At 40.8% G+C, this 15840-nt stretch overlaps 1 protein-coding gene across 7 annotated transcripts in view; it reads right to left on the bottom strand.

Annotated features, from left to right (window-relative positions):
• The window catches only part of LOC106820944 (zinc finger protein ZFAT-like), a 27575-nt gene extending 15340 nt beyond the window's left edge, over positions 1-12235 (bottom strand). For 2 of the 7 annotated variants that reach the window (XM_014825557.1, XM_014825561.1), the window contains exons 1-9: positions 12185-12235; positions 10311-10517; positions 9907-9969; positions 9009-9182; positions 8321-8383; positions 7579-7668; positions 7243-7425; positions 5795-6049; positions 4021-4107 (exon numbers count right to left, since the gene is read on the bottom strand). In XM_014825557.1, the coding sequence (XP_014681043.1) occupies positions 4021-4107; positions 5795-6049; positions 7243-7425; positions 7579-7668; positions 8321-8383; positions 9009-9182; positions 9907-9969; positions 10311-10517; positions 12185-12212 (1150 nt within the window). In that variant the 5' untranslated portion in view covers positions 12213-12235. Of the gene's footprint in view, positions 1-4020; positions 4108-5794; positions 6050-7242; positions 7426-7578; positions 7672-8214; positions 8221-8320; positions 8384-9008; positions 9183-9906; positions 9970-10310; positions 10518-12095 lie in introns of those variants that run through there. The other 5 variants (XM_014825560.1, XM_014825562.1, XM_014825558.1 and 2 more) reach the window with 4 other exon arrangements.
• Between the last annotated feature and the right edge of the window lie 3605 nt (positions 12236-15840).

Raw genomic sequence — 15840 nt, 5'->3', positions numbered from 1 at the left:
CTTCAAAATTCATTTTTTCTATTTTCAAATTCATTTTCATTTTTCATTGTCATTTTCATTTTCATTTTCATTTTCATTTCCATCATATCATTTTTCATTTTCAGTTCATTCTCATTCTCATTTTGTCATTTCATTCTCATTCTCATTTGTTCATTTCCATTTTCATTTTCTATTCTCATTTCTATTTCATTCTCATTTCTCATTCTCATTTTCATTTTCATTCTCCATTCTCATTCTCATTTTCATTTTCCATTTCATTATTCATTCTCATTCTCATTTTCATTTTCATTTTCATTTTCATTCTCTTTTCATTTTCATTCTCATTCTCATTTTCATTCTCATTCTCTTTTCATTCATTTATTACTCATTCTCATTTTCATTTTCATTTCAAATTCATTTTCATTTTCATTCCAAATTCATTGCGATGAAAACTCGCGGTGGCGAGATGGCTTACGGATATTGGGTGGGGGCGGCCATTGACGTTCCCACTTCCCCTTCTGTGGGCAGTCAACAACTGCAACCAAACTTGCCAGCTCTCTTTTGGCTTTATGCGATCGGTAGATAAGTGCGTTTTTCTGATGTAGTTGATTCCATCACAAAATGTCACACTTTTACTTTCGTTAATATATATAATTCATAAATTCACTATAATGTGCAATTCTTTGTGTAAATGTTGTTATTGTTGCATCTTCATATTGAGAGGTTTCGGCTTCGTAATACGACCAGTACGTAGCGGTTACGTTACGTAGAAACCTAGCAACTTGCCCGTACTCTTGGTACTATAGCCTTCGCTCGCAGTCTCGTCGTATTATATGTTATAGGATTCGGTGTACGAGAAAAGATCTGGTTGTTTTTATGTGTGAACAGTGATCACCTTTGCAGGTCGAGCAAAGTGCGCCTTAGCCCGGTGTGATATGCGGGCCTGTGACGCGTTCTATAAACACAAACCAACATTCTACAATTTGCAGTTGGTTCTTCGGTCCAAAGGCCAAAGCAATACTGACTGCATGCCCTTCCTTAAAGTTCGACAGCGTGCGTGTGGTGCTAATCTGTTCCGTGCTGCTGTGCGTGTGCGAATGTGTGTTATCCGTTTGGTGTGTGTGTGTGTGATGTGTGCGCTTTTCGTGTGGTGCGCGCCGTGTGCCTATGCGGCGTTGTGTTGCTGTAGCAACACGGAGGGACGCGATAACCCACATCACACGTGCGCGCTCTAGACTGGTCCCCACCGCCAGCACACTCAGAAGCCTCGCTATTCTAGACGGCAACGACCGCGCGGTATGAGCAGTGGTGTGGTTGGGTGGAAAAGTATAAGGTGGGGGCCGCGAAACCCGTTCTGACGTCAGCTCAAGACGTTTCATCGACTACGTACCACCATCTAAAATTGTTTGTGCTGCCTCTAACACTAAACACAATAATGTAACCCAAATAAGGATAGGGTACCCTTGAGGTGGCCTGTTACCAGCAACACAACCATTTTTCGCGGCTCCTTATTTTTTTCGCTGTTCTCACTACAGGCGTTACGTTAGCACCTACACTCAAAAGAAACGGTTCTTGCCTAATCACTTTGTATAGACACATATGAGTCGACAGCACAGATTCTCTTGTGTGTCTATTGTTTTATTCAGTTATATGACTTCTATTATCGTATAGTATAGCGGTGACTGCTGCGCTAGTCGACGCCCACATAGCTCAGAAGCCACTAGTCCGAAAACCCACTAGTCCGAAAGCCACTAGGTCCGAAAACGCACAGGGACGGTATTCGCATCTATAAGTTCTTAATGTTTTAATTAATTAATTATTTATTTACTTTTTATAACTACACACACCACACACACACACGACACGCACACGCATATGACCGCGGGCCGCGCACACGGCCAAAGGCGCACGCACACACACACGCTCCTGCGACTGCCAGCGAAGCTATGTAGTACCAGTACGCATGTTGGCACGTACTTTACCGTACTACGTATGTCGTTATTACGAGAGCCGAAACCCTCTAATATGAAAGATGGACAATAACAACATTTACACAAAGAATTGCAATATAGTGATATATATGTTATATAATGAGTAAAATGTGGTTTTTCATGGAATATACATCGAGAAAAACGCACTTATCTACCGTTTCATAAACCAAAACAAACGGCGTCCCCCCCCCCCGCCCCTTTGTTCTTTCGGTTCGACTCCCCTACTAAGGGGGGACACAGTGACGTCACCTCCGCGCCTCATACCAATTATCCTTATCCATTCTTCGGCGCAATTCGCAGAGTTTCACTCGGCTCAAATGATTTGGGAATTGGAAAATGAAAATGAACTTCTGAAATGAAAATGAAAATTGAAATATGGAGAATACCAGAATGAAAATGAAAATGAAATGAGAAATGAGAATGTATAGAATTTGAAAATGAGATGAGAATGAGCCAATGAAAATGAAAATGAAAATGAAAATAAGAGGAATGGAGAATGAAAATGAGAATGAAAATGAGAATGAGGATGAAGATAATGAAAATGGAATGGTAAAATGAAAATGAAAATGAAAATGAGTAAGTGAAAATGAAAATTGAAAAGTGAAATGAAAATGAAAATGAATTGATAATGAAACATGATATTTGAAAATTTTGGAAAATGAATTGTGACAAATAAAAAATTGAATTTTGAATATAAAAATATCCGTAGCCATCTCGGTCCACCGATACTTGAGGCGTCAACAGGTTTATTCGACATCTTACTCTTCGCACGTCGAGTGGAAAGCACATATTTCAGTGGTATAATTGCATTTTTGTGATTAGCCCTTGGTCTGTAACGTGTAAAATGAATTGTCAAATACGCAACTTTTTCGGGGTGGCAGCACGGTCGCGGGTGTCATGGCGCCGTTCAAATTTCGTAGCGTTGATGTGTAATTAACTATAACAATTAAATTAGGTATCTGGTAACAAATACGTGTGGGTATAGACGATTTGTTATACAGTAAGTACAGTTGTATGAAGTAAAATCCTAGAGGCTACTGTCCCTTTAAAGATTCAATGGTGGAGCTTTGGTACAGACGGCTGAAGGGCCCCTGTTGGGATATAATCTTCGCCGGCAGCGGTTTGAAACTGTTGACAACTGATTTCTTGGACTGCGGATTTCAATTAGACATTTCTTAGTAACCAGCAGTGATATTGGACAAACTAATACGCGTTTGGATGTAAGGTTATGTACTTATTAACTACACAAGGTGCCAGTTACTCTAGCATTCGTCAACATTGCATAATCAATGGGCCTAGTATGCCTTTAATGTCTTTTACCATTGTTATGAATAAAATGTCCAATACCAATTATTCCTGGATTAATATTGGTAATGAATTCTTGAAAGTGTGACCTTGCTCAAGAGAAACCCAGCCGATTGAATTCCCCAATAAACTTGCGAGGATGGTGAAGCAAAGTTGCAATACATTTTTTATCAAAACATGGAATGAACATGGTGGTTTGTTTACATTTTGCAAACTATATTCATAAATTCACAAGGCGTCTTTGTGCTAAACGTGGCATGTTTTGGGCATTTTTAATTTGCAGACAAAAATGGTAGTGGTTATACAAACATTTAGGACAGCTTTTAACCAGGAAAATGCAGTTTTAACAAAATAGAAAACTTCACAAGGAAAGATAGCATATATACGTATAGGAATTATATGGTCAGTTTAGGCAAACAAGTTCTGGCTTACACTATGGGTTAAATCATGGCTTCACACCCATTAGATATCATTTAGTAACAGGTCTTGCCAAAACATCATAATAACAGCCAACTGCGACTTTAAATATGTACTTCACTATGTGATCGGGCATGTGATGAAATAATTCCACCTCTGCCAACTGCGGAAGAGGTAGCAAGCACTTAAGATCTCTTAAGTGTAGTATATTAAATACTGCACGTGAAAGCAACTAAAGCTTACAGCTTGAAGCACAAGTTCAAATAATTTTAAAACTGATAACAAGATTTGTTGTGCCAGCACTACATAGATCGCTGCAGATAATTACCTTTGACATGACTGGGCGGTCTGTAATCATCATCATTTGCTGACAGTTCATCACTATTATCTTCAGCATTCAACTCAGCAGTTGGAGCTGGATAAATCAACATGAAAAGGAAGGTGTGAGTGCTGCTTTTATAATTGGTCACCATTTCGCAGCACCTTGCACTTCACATTTTCAAGCTCATTATTCACATTTTCACAATTATTCACATTATTCACATTTTCAAGCTCATTATTCTTTTTTTTCTCTTATAGTAATAGACAGAGGACATATTCCTAAGAAATGAAAAGCCAACTGAAAAGACAGTCTACAGAGTCCTACTCGCAACACACTGGAGCTCATCTGTAAAGCAGCAAACTACATTTACAGTGCTTGTGATTGCCGCTATACACAACAAGTGCCGCATTGTTTCGGCGTGTATGTGAACACATTTGGGACTAACAGGGTTTACTAGAATCCCACCACTCCACAGAGTCACCGCAGTAGACGTTAGATGAGCGCTGTCGCCTTGGAATGCACAGGGATGGTATCAGGAACCATCCCAACGAACATTCTTTTGAGAACCGTTATGAAAGTTGCCACGAGATGGCGCGTACGTTTAAGTGTCTTCAGATTAAAGATGGAAGCTCCCATCATACGTATAGCAACAACTATCTGCCAAGACAGAATAGGTAAGCACTCATCCATTTACCTACGCAAGCCTACAGGCTGCGCAATAGAGAGCTGCCACCTGTAACCAATTAAGGCAAAAACTCCAACGCATACACAACACAGTGGACCACTGGCAGTAGCCACTGCAGTGGCATAACGTTACATGTAACATACTGACACTACAGAATGCCATATAAATTATACGATTTAAGGAGCATAAACCTCTTTAACCAAATTTAGCTTTTTGAAATTTCACTGTGACATTGTAACCTCATACATCAGCATGTATAGATTCTACTAGCAAAGCCCGGGCAGTCAATTTCTTTCTAACAGACAGTCACAAATCCATGTTTAACCCTCCTCTTGAGGGTCAAAAGTTATCGTGACACTTACTCTCGCATGTCAGCCAGAAAGTAAGATTTCATGTCCTTTTCAATAACATAAAAAATGCTGGTCACCGCTGAAACAAAAAAGTTTTTCAATCGCTCCTTCAGACCATGTCCTCAGAAAATGTCTAAATATCTGCCCTGTGCCATTGACCTTTGACCTCCAATTCGCACAGTGATAGCTTTTCCTACCATGATGCTATACACCGACTATCACGAGCCTAGGTCGAGCCTTTAATTTGTGCCGCAATTCTGCATTTCCTCCCTAATACCTTAAGTTAAGGAGTGAATGTTCCCCCTTCTTTTACACCTCTTGACCTTTGACATTTGTCCCCAGCTTCGACAGACCAAACTCGTTTTGACGATCCCCCCCAATGTGCCAGATATCGTGACGGTACGTCGAGCGTTAAGATTTGTGCCCCACTGTTGACGGACGGGACGACCGAGGACGGACGGAGGACGGACGGACGGACGATCAAGCGATTCTACAAGCTGCAATCTGACTATGTCAGATGAGCTAAAAACGACTGCTCTGTGCACATTGTGGATTCAAACTCGTGACCTTTGCATTCGTTAATGAATACACGTTTTCGGCACTTAGTATTTACAGTGATTATTTGTTCTGGCAAAAAAGTTCTCTATAATTTAGTGCTATACCAAAACAATGTTCTATGCGACAGCATTAACCGGTGTGTTATGGTACTGATATAGACACTAGCATGTCATGGTTACACCAGTACCTGGTTCATCTTCCTTGTCATCATCGTCTGCCTCCAACTGTGCAATTGCATTGGCCCGCTCTGGAAAGTATTCGATAAAGTCGCTCTCACGCTTGATGCAGCGATGGCCATGCACCTGCCGCAGCCGAGCGAACGACTTCGTGCACCTGATGCATTGCAGCTTGTCGCCCATGCGTCGCACCTCTGCTGGGAGCTCCTTATCTTCAGACAATGGTGGAGGTTTTACAGGTCGATCCTGCTCTGCCTGTGCCTGCCCTGGGGAGTGTGGTGAACACAAAGCCAAAAATATGCAAAACCACTAGTTGTTTGCTTGATAATTTTTACACAGAGGCCGTTTGATCGATATGTCGAGATATGTGCTATGATCATTCTGATTACAATTATTCTAATGCTGTCAGAATATTTCTCTACATGGGTGATGTAATAAGATGGCTCGGCATCAACTGACTGTTCTTAGTATACGATTAAACTAGATGCAGATGCTGTTAAATAGTATGGCTGCTACTCTGTTCCCAGAATAGAGACATTTATTTCGTTTATCAGTGTTAGCTATGCCTTATATGACAAGAATAGCTTTTGAAATAACTCACCACATCTGTAATAGCAGATCAATAATGGCTTTTGTAAAATTTTGCTATTCTTGTAATAAAAACTGCCAGCTTTTGTATTAAACTCAATAGCCGCGTTGACACGGAGCAATAAATTCGGTATTTAGTGTTCACACGAGGTTAAAATGCGTGGTCCAACAATACACAGCTTACCAGATGCCGCATTACTTCTCGTGCTTGAGAAATTCCGAATCTCTTGGACCGCTCATTTCTCTCGTGACTGAATGAGCAACTGAATGCAAATACTACATTTCTGAAGCCGCGTATTTTATCGGCCATTTCCGTGTGTTCCGATTACTCACAGAAACCCCGTCGAGAGACATAAAATGTCCTCTCTTGCAACATAAAATAATTGTGATCATCTTGATCTTCGTTGTTCTGCGTAAAATTCATTAAAAATCTGGATAAAATAGCAATATCATGGATATTCTCTTTGCCCATGGGCTTAGCCATTCTGAATCCGACACCACCAAGCGAATCGACAAGTAACTAAATACGGCATTTCTGAAGCCGCGAAACAGCATGTGAACGCTCGGGTGGAGTGAGTGACGAATTTGTCTCAGATTCGGTATCTCGCAAATACCGAATTTAATAAATACGGAGTCTCATCTGAACGCAGCTAATGCTATTACAGTTACACTGTATTACAAAAACGATGAGCTGACTGTATTATAAAAAGCTGGTGAAGTTATTACAACAGCTGGCCATTTTGATTAAAAATCCAGAGAATTCTTCCAAATCTGTCATTACAAAATTGATTGCTACACCAATAAACATTGCAGCCATTCATTATAATTTAAGTCGAGCTACTATACATGGAGCATGAGCACTGAAACATACGTTTGGCTAACGCCTCTGCTCTTGTGGGTCTGCCCCGTCTTCGCTTTGTAGGGGGCTCACTGGTAGGATTCTCAGAGCCAGGACTCACACTACTGGACAGTTTAACACTGTTGTCTTGGCAGCTGTCATCTAGCTTCTCCTTTCCAGACAACGGGTTGCGCATATCAGATGGGGTGCAGGCACCTACCAATAGCCAAAAGAAATGTAATGAGCGAGACTGCAATAGATACAACCAACAATAACCAGCCGATGATTGTTATAATTCAGGGTTTGAGTAATGTTTATTTGTGTTTTAAATAAATAATGGTTGGCATGTAGTTAAGAAATATAGTTTACCTTCTGCAGCTGGAGGTTTCTTGGGTGGGCGGCCTCGACGTCTCTTTTGCACAACATTGTGCAAAGGTGATTCAATTACAGTTGATGCACCTGGATATTGCAAATGGTATACACAAGATTACAATGTAACATGCGTGTTTCCTGTTCAGATGAGGAACTGTTACATAAAATATTAAACGTTACTATTTAAATAAACCTAAGAACTCTTATGTAGATGATTTAATAGCTTTCACTACTGCTAATTTAAATTACATCATTACACGACAGTGCTCATCTTATCACTACTGCTGTATTGCCAATGCTCCCTCTGGTGGTAGTATTCGGACTACTGCCACTGAAACTGTTATTTTTTCTATAACTCTTACTGCTGCTGCTACTGTTACTATCTCAAAAACTTCTGCTGCCCGAGCTCCTTGGATTACTTTATCTCTAGCTCCTACTGTTGAAGTATTACTTTTTCTATACCAACTGATGCTGGTGTTACAGTTCCTTTTTTATACCTACTGCCACTGGCGACTGGTGCTAGGGTGTCCATTTCTAGAACTCCCACCTCTGCTTGTGCTACAGTTGCCTTCTTTACAATGCTCACTGCTATTGCTTCTGCTACAGTTCCTTTTTTTATAGCTCCTACCACTGCTGCTGCTACGGTTACTTTTTCTATAGCACCTAATGCCATTGATGTTACGGTTACTTATCATTTAACTCCTACCACTGCTGAAACTAGGGTAACCTTTTTCTATACCTCCTGCTGCTGCTGCCATGGTTGCTTTTCCTATAACTCCTACTGTTGCTGCTGCTGCTGCACCTGCTTTCATAACAACAAGATCTTAGTCTGAGGTAGCTCTGCACCACACTAAACATTCAGTTTGACATGATACCTACAATAAAATAGGTAGTGGGCTTTCTTTTTTGAAAACATTCATGTTAATCACTTTGCTTATCCTTTTCTACTTGCAGGAGTCGAGAAATTATAGCATTTAGCCTTTCAAGGATCAGGACATCAGTGAAAATATTATTCAATTAGAAATAAGAACAGATCATTCTCCAGTAAACATCTACGAAAAATAACCAAAAATTCTCACTACGAATATCAGATCCTTTCAGTAATGAAAACAAAAGTAAGTTGTTTTCCTACGGGACGTTAACCAGCCTACATCCTAAATATGAGCACACGTGTCCTTGAATTACTAAAGACTGCAAATAAGGAATAATAGAATAGCGCTACCCTTGCGAGTGAAGGGATTATGTAACAGCTTCTGCTAAATACCAGTGGAACTTTCAACGCATATTCCGTTCAATGAATCATATACTGCAGGTTGGTACTTAGACAAATAGGTTCATAACTGGGACTCTTGAGTCCGACCTTGAAAAATTATGATATTCGCATGCCGAGTTAATAATTGAAGCTTAAAAAATAGAAGGGGTTGCACCTTTGACTTGCTCCAAGCATGACATCACAAGAGACTCTGCAGTATCATCATAGAAGACACCATGTTCTGTGGTGAGGTGTTTCCACATTTGAGACTTGCTGATTGCATACTGCCCACACAGCTTACACATCACGACTGAGAGCTCAGTATCAGATTGATGGCCATCATCCACACCTACAAACACGTAGCTCAAGATGTCACTGTTCTACACACACAGACAGAAAGAGACCAGGCAACGCTATCCTTTTTTAACACGAAAAGAGCAAGCGAGATCTTATAGAGTGCAAGCAGGAATACCAACAGTAAGCCATCACGAAGAGACATCGACGAATATTTCGACATGCAGGGTGCAAAATTAACGGGAGTCCAGAGTCAAATACTCCCTGATTTGCTGTCGGACGCCCTGATTTCAAGTGATTTGACATATGCAGGAGTCCGTGTGACTCCCTGAAAATTGTGCCATACCATAATTACCATATTTTTTCAGCTAATGTCCAAAGAAAATTGGGCAGACGTGCAACCGCATGAATCTTAAAAATAAGCACATGCGTTATTGTTAATATCTTTAATTTTGAACCTCAGACTGAGGACTCCCTCTTTTTGAGGGTAAGGAGTCCGCTGGACTCCTGTGTTCAAAAGTTCATTTCTACCCCTGGACATGTACTTACAAATGAAGACACAGAATTTTTTAGACTGTGCTTGAGCAGAGACTCGTAAGATCCCTCACTACAGCATAGTGAAGTAGTTCAAACAGAAATTAGGTTGGGTAGATGCAAGAGGGAAATCATTTGAAGGCTTGCAAATGACATACAGCAATGAAAAACCATCTTTGCTACATTAGGCATCACCATGTAAAAGAACTTTCTGGATAAAATGGCTCCGTGTCACTGTTTTTTACCTGCATTCGTGCTGCTAGACTGGTCCATATTTACCGATGGATGATCAGAGTCATGGCCAACAACTGAAATTCATATATAGTGCAATACAGAATACGCACAAGGGAGTTACCTGAAAATGTCTCACTTCATATTATATTTAGCTCGTTTAAATCCAATATATCTCCCAAATAATTTAGTAAATCTATGCTCTGTTTTCCTTATCGATATTTCATCAATGTTATATATGTAAAGAGATAGTGAAAATAATAATGTCATTTCTGTCAAAATTGGTTTTGATTAATTAATTCTTTCTCATATTCAATTCATGTGTGCACAATCTTAGGCCATCACAGAAAACTGCAGTGACAACAGATAATGATTTGAAAATGATTAATATTTTGACATAATTTTCTAACTACATTACCTGTGCCTGCATGGTTTGATTTGTGCAAGCTAAAGTCTTCATACACATGAAATCTTGCAGTACACAAGCCACACACAAATGTGTCAGTGTTCTTTTTGTGCTCTAGGAATGTAGCCACATCAGAAAACTGTTCCTTGCAGACATCACACACAACATACTTATTCTGCTCCATTATAATACAGCTTGTGTTTAGACTTGGCTGGAAGTCTGAAATTAATAAACAATAAGAAATGGCACATACTGATTTCAAATCTCAAGCGATGGCGAATTTTATCTGCAGCTATCAAACATGTTTGATATTTTCGCTGCGAATTTTTATCGCTGCGTATAAATTTGCATCGCGTGTCAAGGGCGCGAAATTAGTACCGGCCAAGGAGCTAAATATAACAAGGAGAGGAAGCGCCGCCATATCTGGCCCAAATATTTTCCATATTTGGTCATATTGGTCCAGAACAGATTAGTGTTCTATTGTCTCTGGGGGACGGATCTGCACAGCCGTTTCAGCTGATTATGGTCCATAGATGGTGTCCTTGAGGCGAAAAGCACACAGCCAATCCGCTTCCTCTCCTTGTTATATTTAGCTCCTTGGTACCGGCCCACCGGCATCTGCTGGCAAATTATTTGGAGGGTCGGTAACATTGGCAAAATACCGGCCCTCCGAGCCGGTGGTTTCAGCCGTGCTTAGAGCAAGTACCTACATTTTTATTTATAGCATTAATCAGCAAATCGCCTATATTACTGTTTTACCTGAAAGATATCACGCCATAATTTATCAACATTTTACAAATTTGAAACTGAGAATGCAAGCGTGAAACATGGCATTGATTTTACAAACAAAATTTGTAAAAGGGGGGCTGCTAAATTATGGTGAGGGCTGGTAAAAAAATTGCTGTCACCAGCCCTCTGGGCCAGTGCAAAAAAATCGTAATTTCGTGCCAGGTGTGTCCATGGAAGCGAAAATCAAGCCGGCTGATGTTATAATGCAGCGAATCATTGATCAGTAGGCCCTATGCTATTCAGTAATCACGTGTATCAGTACGCTATTTTTCACCAGAGATCACATGACTGTTGGAGCCATGGTTGGAGCCGTGTGGTGACAGTAGATCGCGTGTGTCCGCTCAATTTAACGCATGCGGGTGCAAATATTTTCGCCGCAAATTTCGCTGCGGATCTGATCGCAGCGAAATTCGCATAGTGTGTCCCTAGCTCTAGTACTATAGCCCGCGGATCGCTGCCGCAGGCGCCTGCGGCACTGCGATCGCCTGCGGCAGCGATCCGCGGGCTATAGTACTAGAGCTAGTGTGTCCCCTGCTTAAAAGGGCAACAGCCTGGCGAAGGATATTCTAATATGGGGAGAACCACAGTTTTAAAAGCCAGGAACCGAGTTTACCAGGCCATGGTACGTTCCGGCAGTACCCTGGCGTGGGGGACATAGACCCTATGACTATGAGTATGAGTCCTAGTGTGGCTGATACTGATAGTATCAGTGATAGTGATGCTATTCGTCTTCGTTCATCACACGGCAAAATAAATCGAATTGTGAAAGTTTATTATTCAGTGCACAATATATACTAATAACTATTGGTGATGCGTAAATTTACGCTAAAGATTAGTAGACAACGCATAATGTTGATCTGTGAATGTGCGGCTGAAACAGTATCGCCATTTTGGTTTAGCGTTAGAGCAGGAAATATCAGTCTGAGCAATATAAGATAAGATAGTAAACCAGTATGGTTCATACAGATTTATATTAGCAGACAATTACTAGTTCATATATAAACTTACAAAAAAGTAAAATAGTTGGTCGAAACAACGCTAACAGCTTTTCACCCTAACATGCGAGTTTGAACAAAATGCAAAGGCCGTATACTCACTGTACAATAAGCCAAACCGACCGGTCATTTCTCATACGCTGCTTGTTAATTGATTCGATGGTGCTGCCCCTGGCGAATAGAGCGTTCAACTAAAATAGCATTAGGTGGAGCACTGAGCTGTTATAACCATAGAAATCTAACCATAGATAATCTAGGATAGGATGTCTATGGTTATAACCATAGAAATAATATAGATAACCTATAGGTTATTTCTATGGTTATAACGTATAATTATTATAACATATAATAATAACTGTTATACGTGCCAGTGGTTATATAGAAGCAACTTTATTTACTGCAGTGCAGTGACGAATTGCTCTAAATCTAATCCAAGAAAGAAAATCAGGCTTTGTTAATTTTTAGGTTTCATACATAATATCAAGAGCTAATAATACTAATGCTACTAATAAAGGTATTATTAGCTCTTGATAATATGATGATAGGTAGGTTGAATGTTACATGTATACCTTTGCCAAATAATAACTATGTTAGCGTGACCTAGATCAGAGCACTTAAATCAACGTTGATTTATATGCTCTGCCTAGATCTTTACAGGGCCCGTAGGCTGCGCAACTTTCTAGGGGGGGGGCGAAATTTCATGACTCAGTCAACTGTGTAATGATGAGGGACGTACGGGCGCAGCTCTTGATCGATGTCAATAGTGTGGTGAGGTTGGGTCTGATCTAAGACAAGGCTTTCACGGATAAGTGACAAAAAAATAGTATATCTGATACTATAGGTCTTATGTTAATAATAATATATATACATATATATATTTATATATATTAGTGTCTGAGTGACGTGTGTGTGCGTGCGTGCGTGCGTGTGGGCGGGCGGGCGGGCGTGCGTACGTGCGTGCGTGTGTGTACTTACGTACATATGTGTATATGTATTACATACATTCATGTCACTGTCATTCGAAAATTTGTAAACGGTATTAATTACATAATGAAATGAAAAAAATGTAAACAGCGGACAAAAAAGTTTTAGAAATTAATAGGTTACGTACTTATATATCATGAACTGTTTTCATATATAGGTACATTCATATTAAAGCTCACAGTTCTTATATTATATACACTGTATAATGTATATATAATGTTTATTTATTTATTAATTTATTTATATATATATATATATATATATATTACATTATACGTAAATTCCTGTCAATGTCATTTGAAAAGTTGATTAAATATATGTAAACAGCAAACAAAAAAGTTTTAGAAATAGCAAGGTACTGTTGGATGTTGAAGACCATTAATTATTAAAGCTTATTATGCCATTATTTAGCTAAAGTAACGTACGTTTGTTGACTATTTATAGAAAATTATACTACAATATTCTAGAACGTGCATCTACTATATGTTGTGAACATGCATCTTTACATATATATATTATTTCACACATATATATATATATACGCACGGACGCACACATACACACACGCGCGCGCACGCACGCACACACAAACGTACGCACGCACGCACGGAACGCACGCGCGCGCGCACACACACAAACACACACACACACACACACACACACACACACAGGCACGCACACTCGCGCACGTACGCACGCACACGCGTGTGTATGTACACAGCACGCACGCACACGCGTGGGTATGTACACAGCACGCACGCACATGGAAATATATGTGACATGGCATCAGGTTCTGGTGATATAAAAGAGAGCTCGGTATCCGCATTAGTTAGAAAGCGTAGCGCGTATAGCGCTAGGCCTTTCTTGTCATCTTAGGGTAATGTGCTTATAGTTTACGCTCGTTTCTTTCTTGTATTGTGTAAAGCTTACTTGTTTTTTGTTTACACTGAAAATTGCTTCATCACACTGTAAAGCGAATGTAATAAACTATATTTTTCTTTCCTGACTTCGGTTCTTTATCTTTGAATGTTAGCTCTTCGCGCACTCTAAACATAAACTGCGGTAGCGCACTTACATTTGGCGCCGTTATAACATCTGGGTCTCTACAATCCCGTTGCAAGCGACAGTGGCAAAAACCAAGGTTAATAGAAGGATCACGCACCCTGACTGAGCCTGGTGGTTAACCAGTTTTACGCACCATGACATTAACTTCAAACGAATCAGTACTACTCTTTACCGGCATTGTTTTTTTTCAAAATTTCCTTTGATTGCATGCAAGCATATGCGACTATATCGAAACACAACTTCGTGTTTTTGAGTCTTGTGTTTCGTTTCAAGACGGTTCCTCACGTCCCCCCCCCCCCGCTAACGCCGCAGACAACCATTCCTCTCTCGTATGTGATGATCGTTACAATAGTATGCTGCACCCCCTTCAACCCCAGCTTTACCAAATCGACAACAAATTTACGCTTCTGCAAGCACTGGCACCGCCCACTTTTACCATTACCTAACTGGCTTCGGTTTTTGATCAAGGTCTTCGGGCATATCTTGATAGTAATGGGGATAGTAATTGTCCTTTCATTTGGCTGAACTTCGGGGATACATCCCTAGATTTCCAGGTACGGCTGACTCTTTTCATGTTTCTTTTGCGCAATATGGCGTGATTCCTTCCAGTTGGTGCGTGTTCAGATAGACGTTAGTAATACGCAACTTTTCTCAGTCGCTTGTTTGCGAGGCGGCAGTTACTTTTGGAAAACCTCGTTACCTGGACATGCGGCGCCAATATAGTAAGCCTGCCGTAATTCCACGATTAAACAAGCGTATAATATCATTACTTCATATTTAATTCAAGGTTTGAAACAAAATTTTTTTAACCTTCACAAAACTTTAATAATAAGGTTATATATATATTATACGTACCAACGTTGAATATAACAACGTTATAAAATAATAATAATAACACTTTCTTCTCCTCGAAAAAACGGTTTATCGACAGTATATTACCGTTTTTGATGTAGTGAAATGGTTTAGTCGTGGGAAACGAACGTTTTGCTAACGTTGGTTAAACGTTAATAACAAGGTTTTATGAAAAATGTTTATTAAGGACATTTTTAGAGCTAGGTCTTCGCAGGCGGAACCAACTGGCCCGTTCAGCCACCTCAAGATGGCCCTCGAGCAGCAGGGATCGTCTGTATGAGAAACTACGGCTGGGAATCTTTGCGCCCGTGCTGCAGAAGCAGCGGTCTATCGCGCAGCCGTTGGCGGCGACCTCGGGGATTCGTTGAGCATTGCCGGCTGGTGAAGCCCTGCTCGGTAAAGATCCATCCGCAGTCGGTCGTCCATAACCTCAAGAAGCCGTCGTCTGCGTCTGCGTCTTCTTTGCATCCCCTTCCTACGCTATCTCATCCCCTCCTCCTACACTTTCTCCTCCCCTCCGCCTACACTTTCTTCTCCTCTCCTCCTACGCCTCCTCCTCCCGCTCATCTCTTCCTCCTCCTCTCGCTCATCTCTTCCTCCACCTCCTGCTCTTCTCTTCCTCCTCCTCCTCCTCCCGCTCTTCTCTTGCTCCTCCTCCCGCTCTTCTCTTCCTTCTCTTCCCGCTCTTCTCTTCCTTCTCCTCCCGCCCTTCTCTTCCTCCTCAGCCTGCTCTTCTCTTCCTTCTCCTAGGAGGAAGAGAAGAGCGGGATGAGGAGGAAGAGAAGAGCGGGAGGAGAGAGGAAGAGAAGAGCGGGAGGAGAAGGAAGAGAAGAGCGGGCCTCCCGCTCTTCTCTTCC

Source organism: Priapulus caudatus, unplaced genomic scaffold, assembly GCF_000485595.1.
Source record: "Priapulus caudatus unplaced genomic scaffold, Priapulus_caudatus-5.0.1 Scaffold53, whole genome shotgun sequence".
NCBI lineage: Eukaryota > Metazoa > Priapulida > Priapulimorpha > Priapulimorphida > Priapulidae > Priapulus > Priapulus caudatus.
Note: the sequence above shows the minus strand (reverse complement) of the source record. Positions and strands in the feature narration are given on the sequence as shown.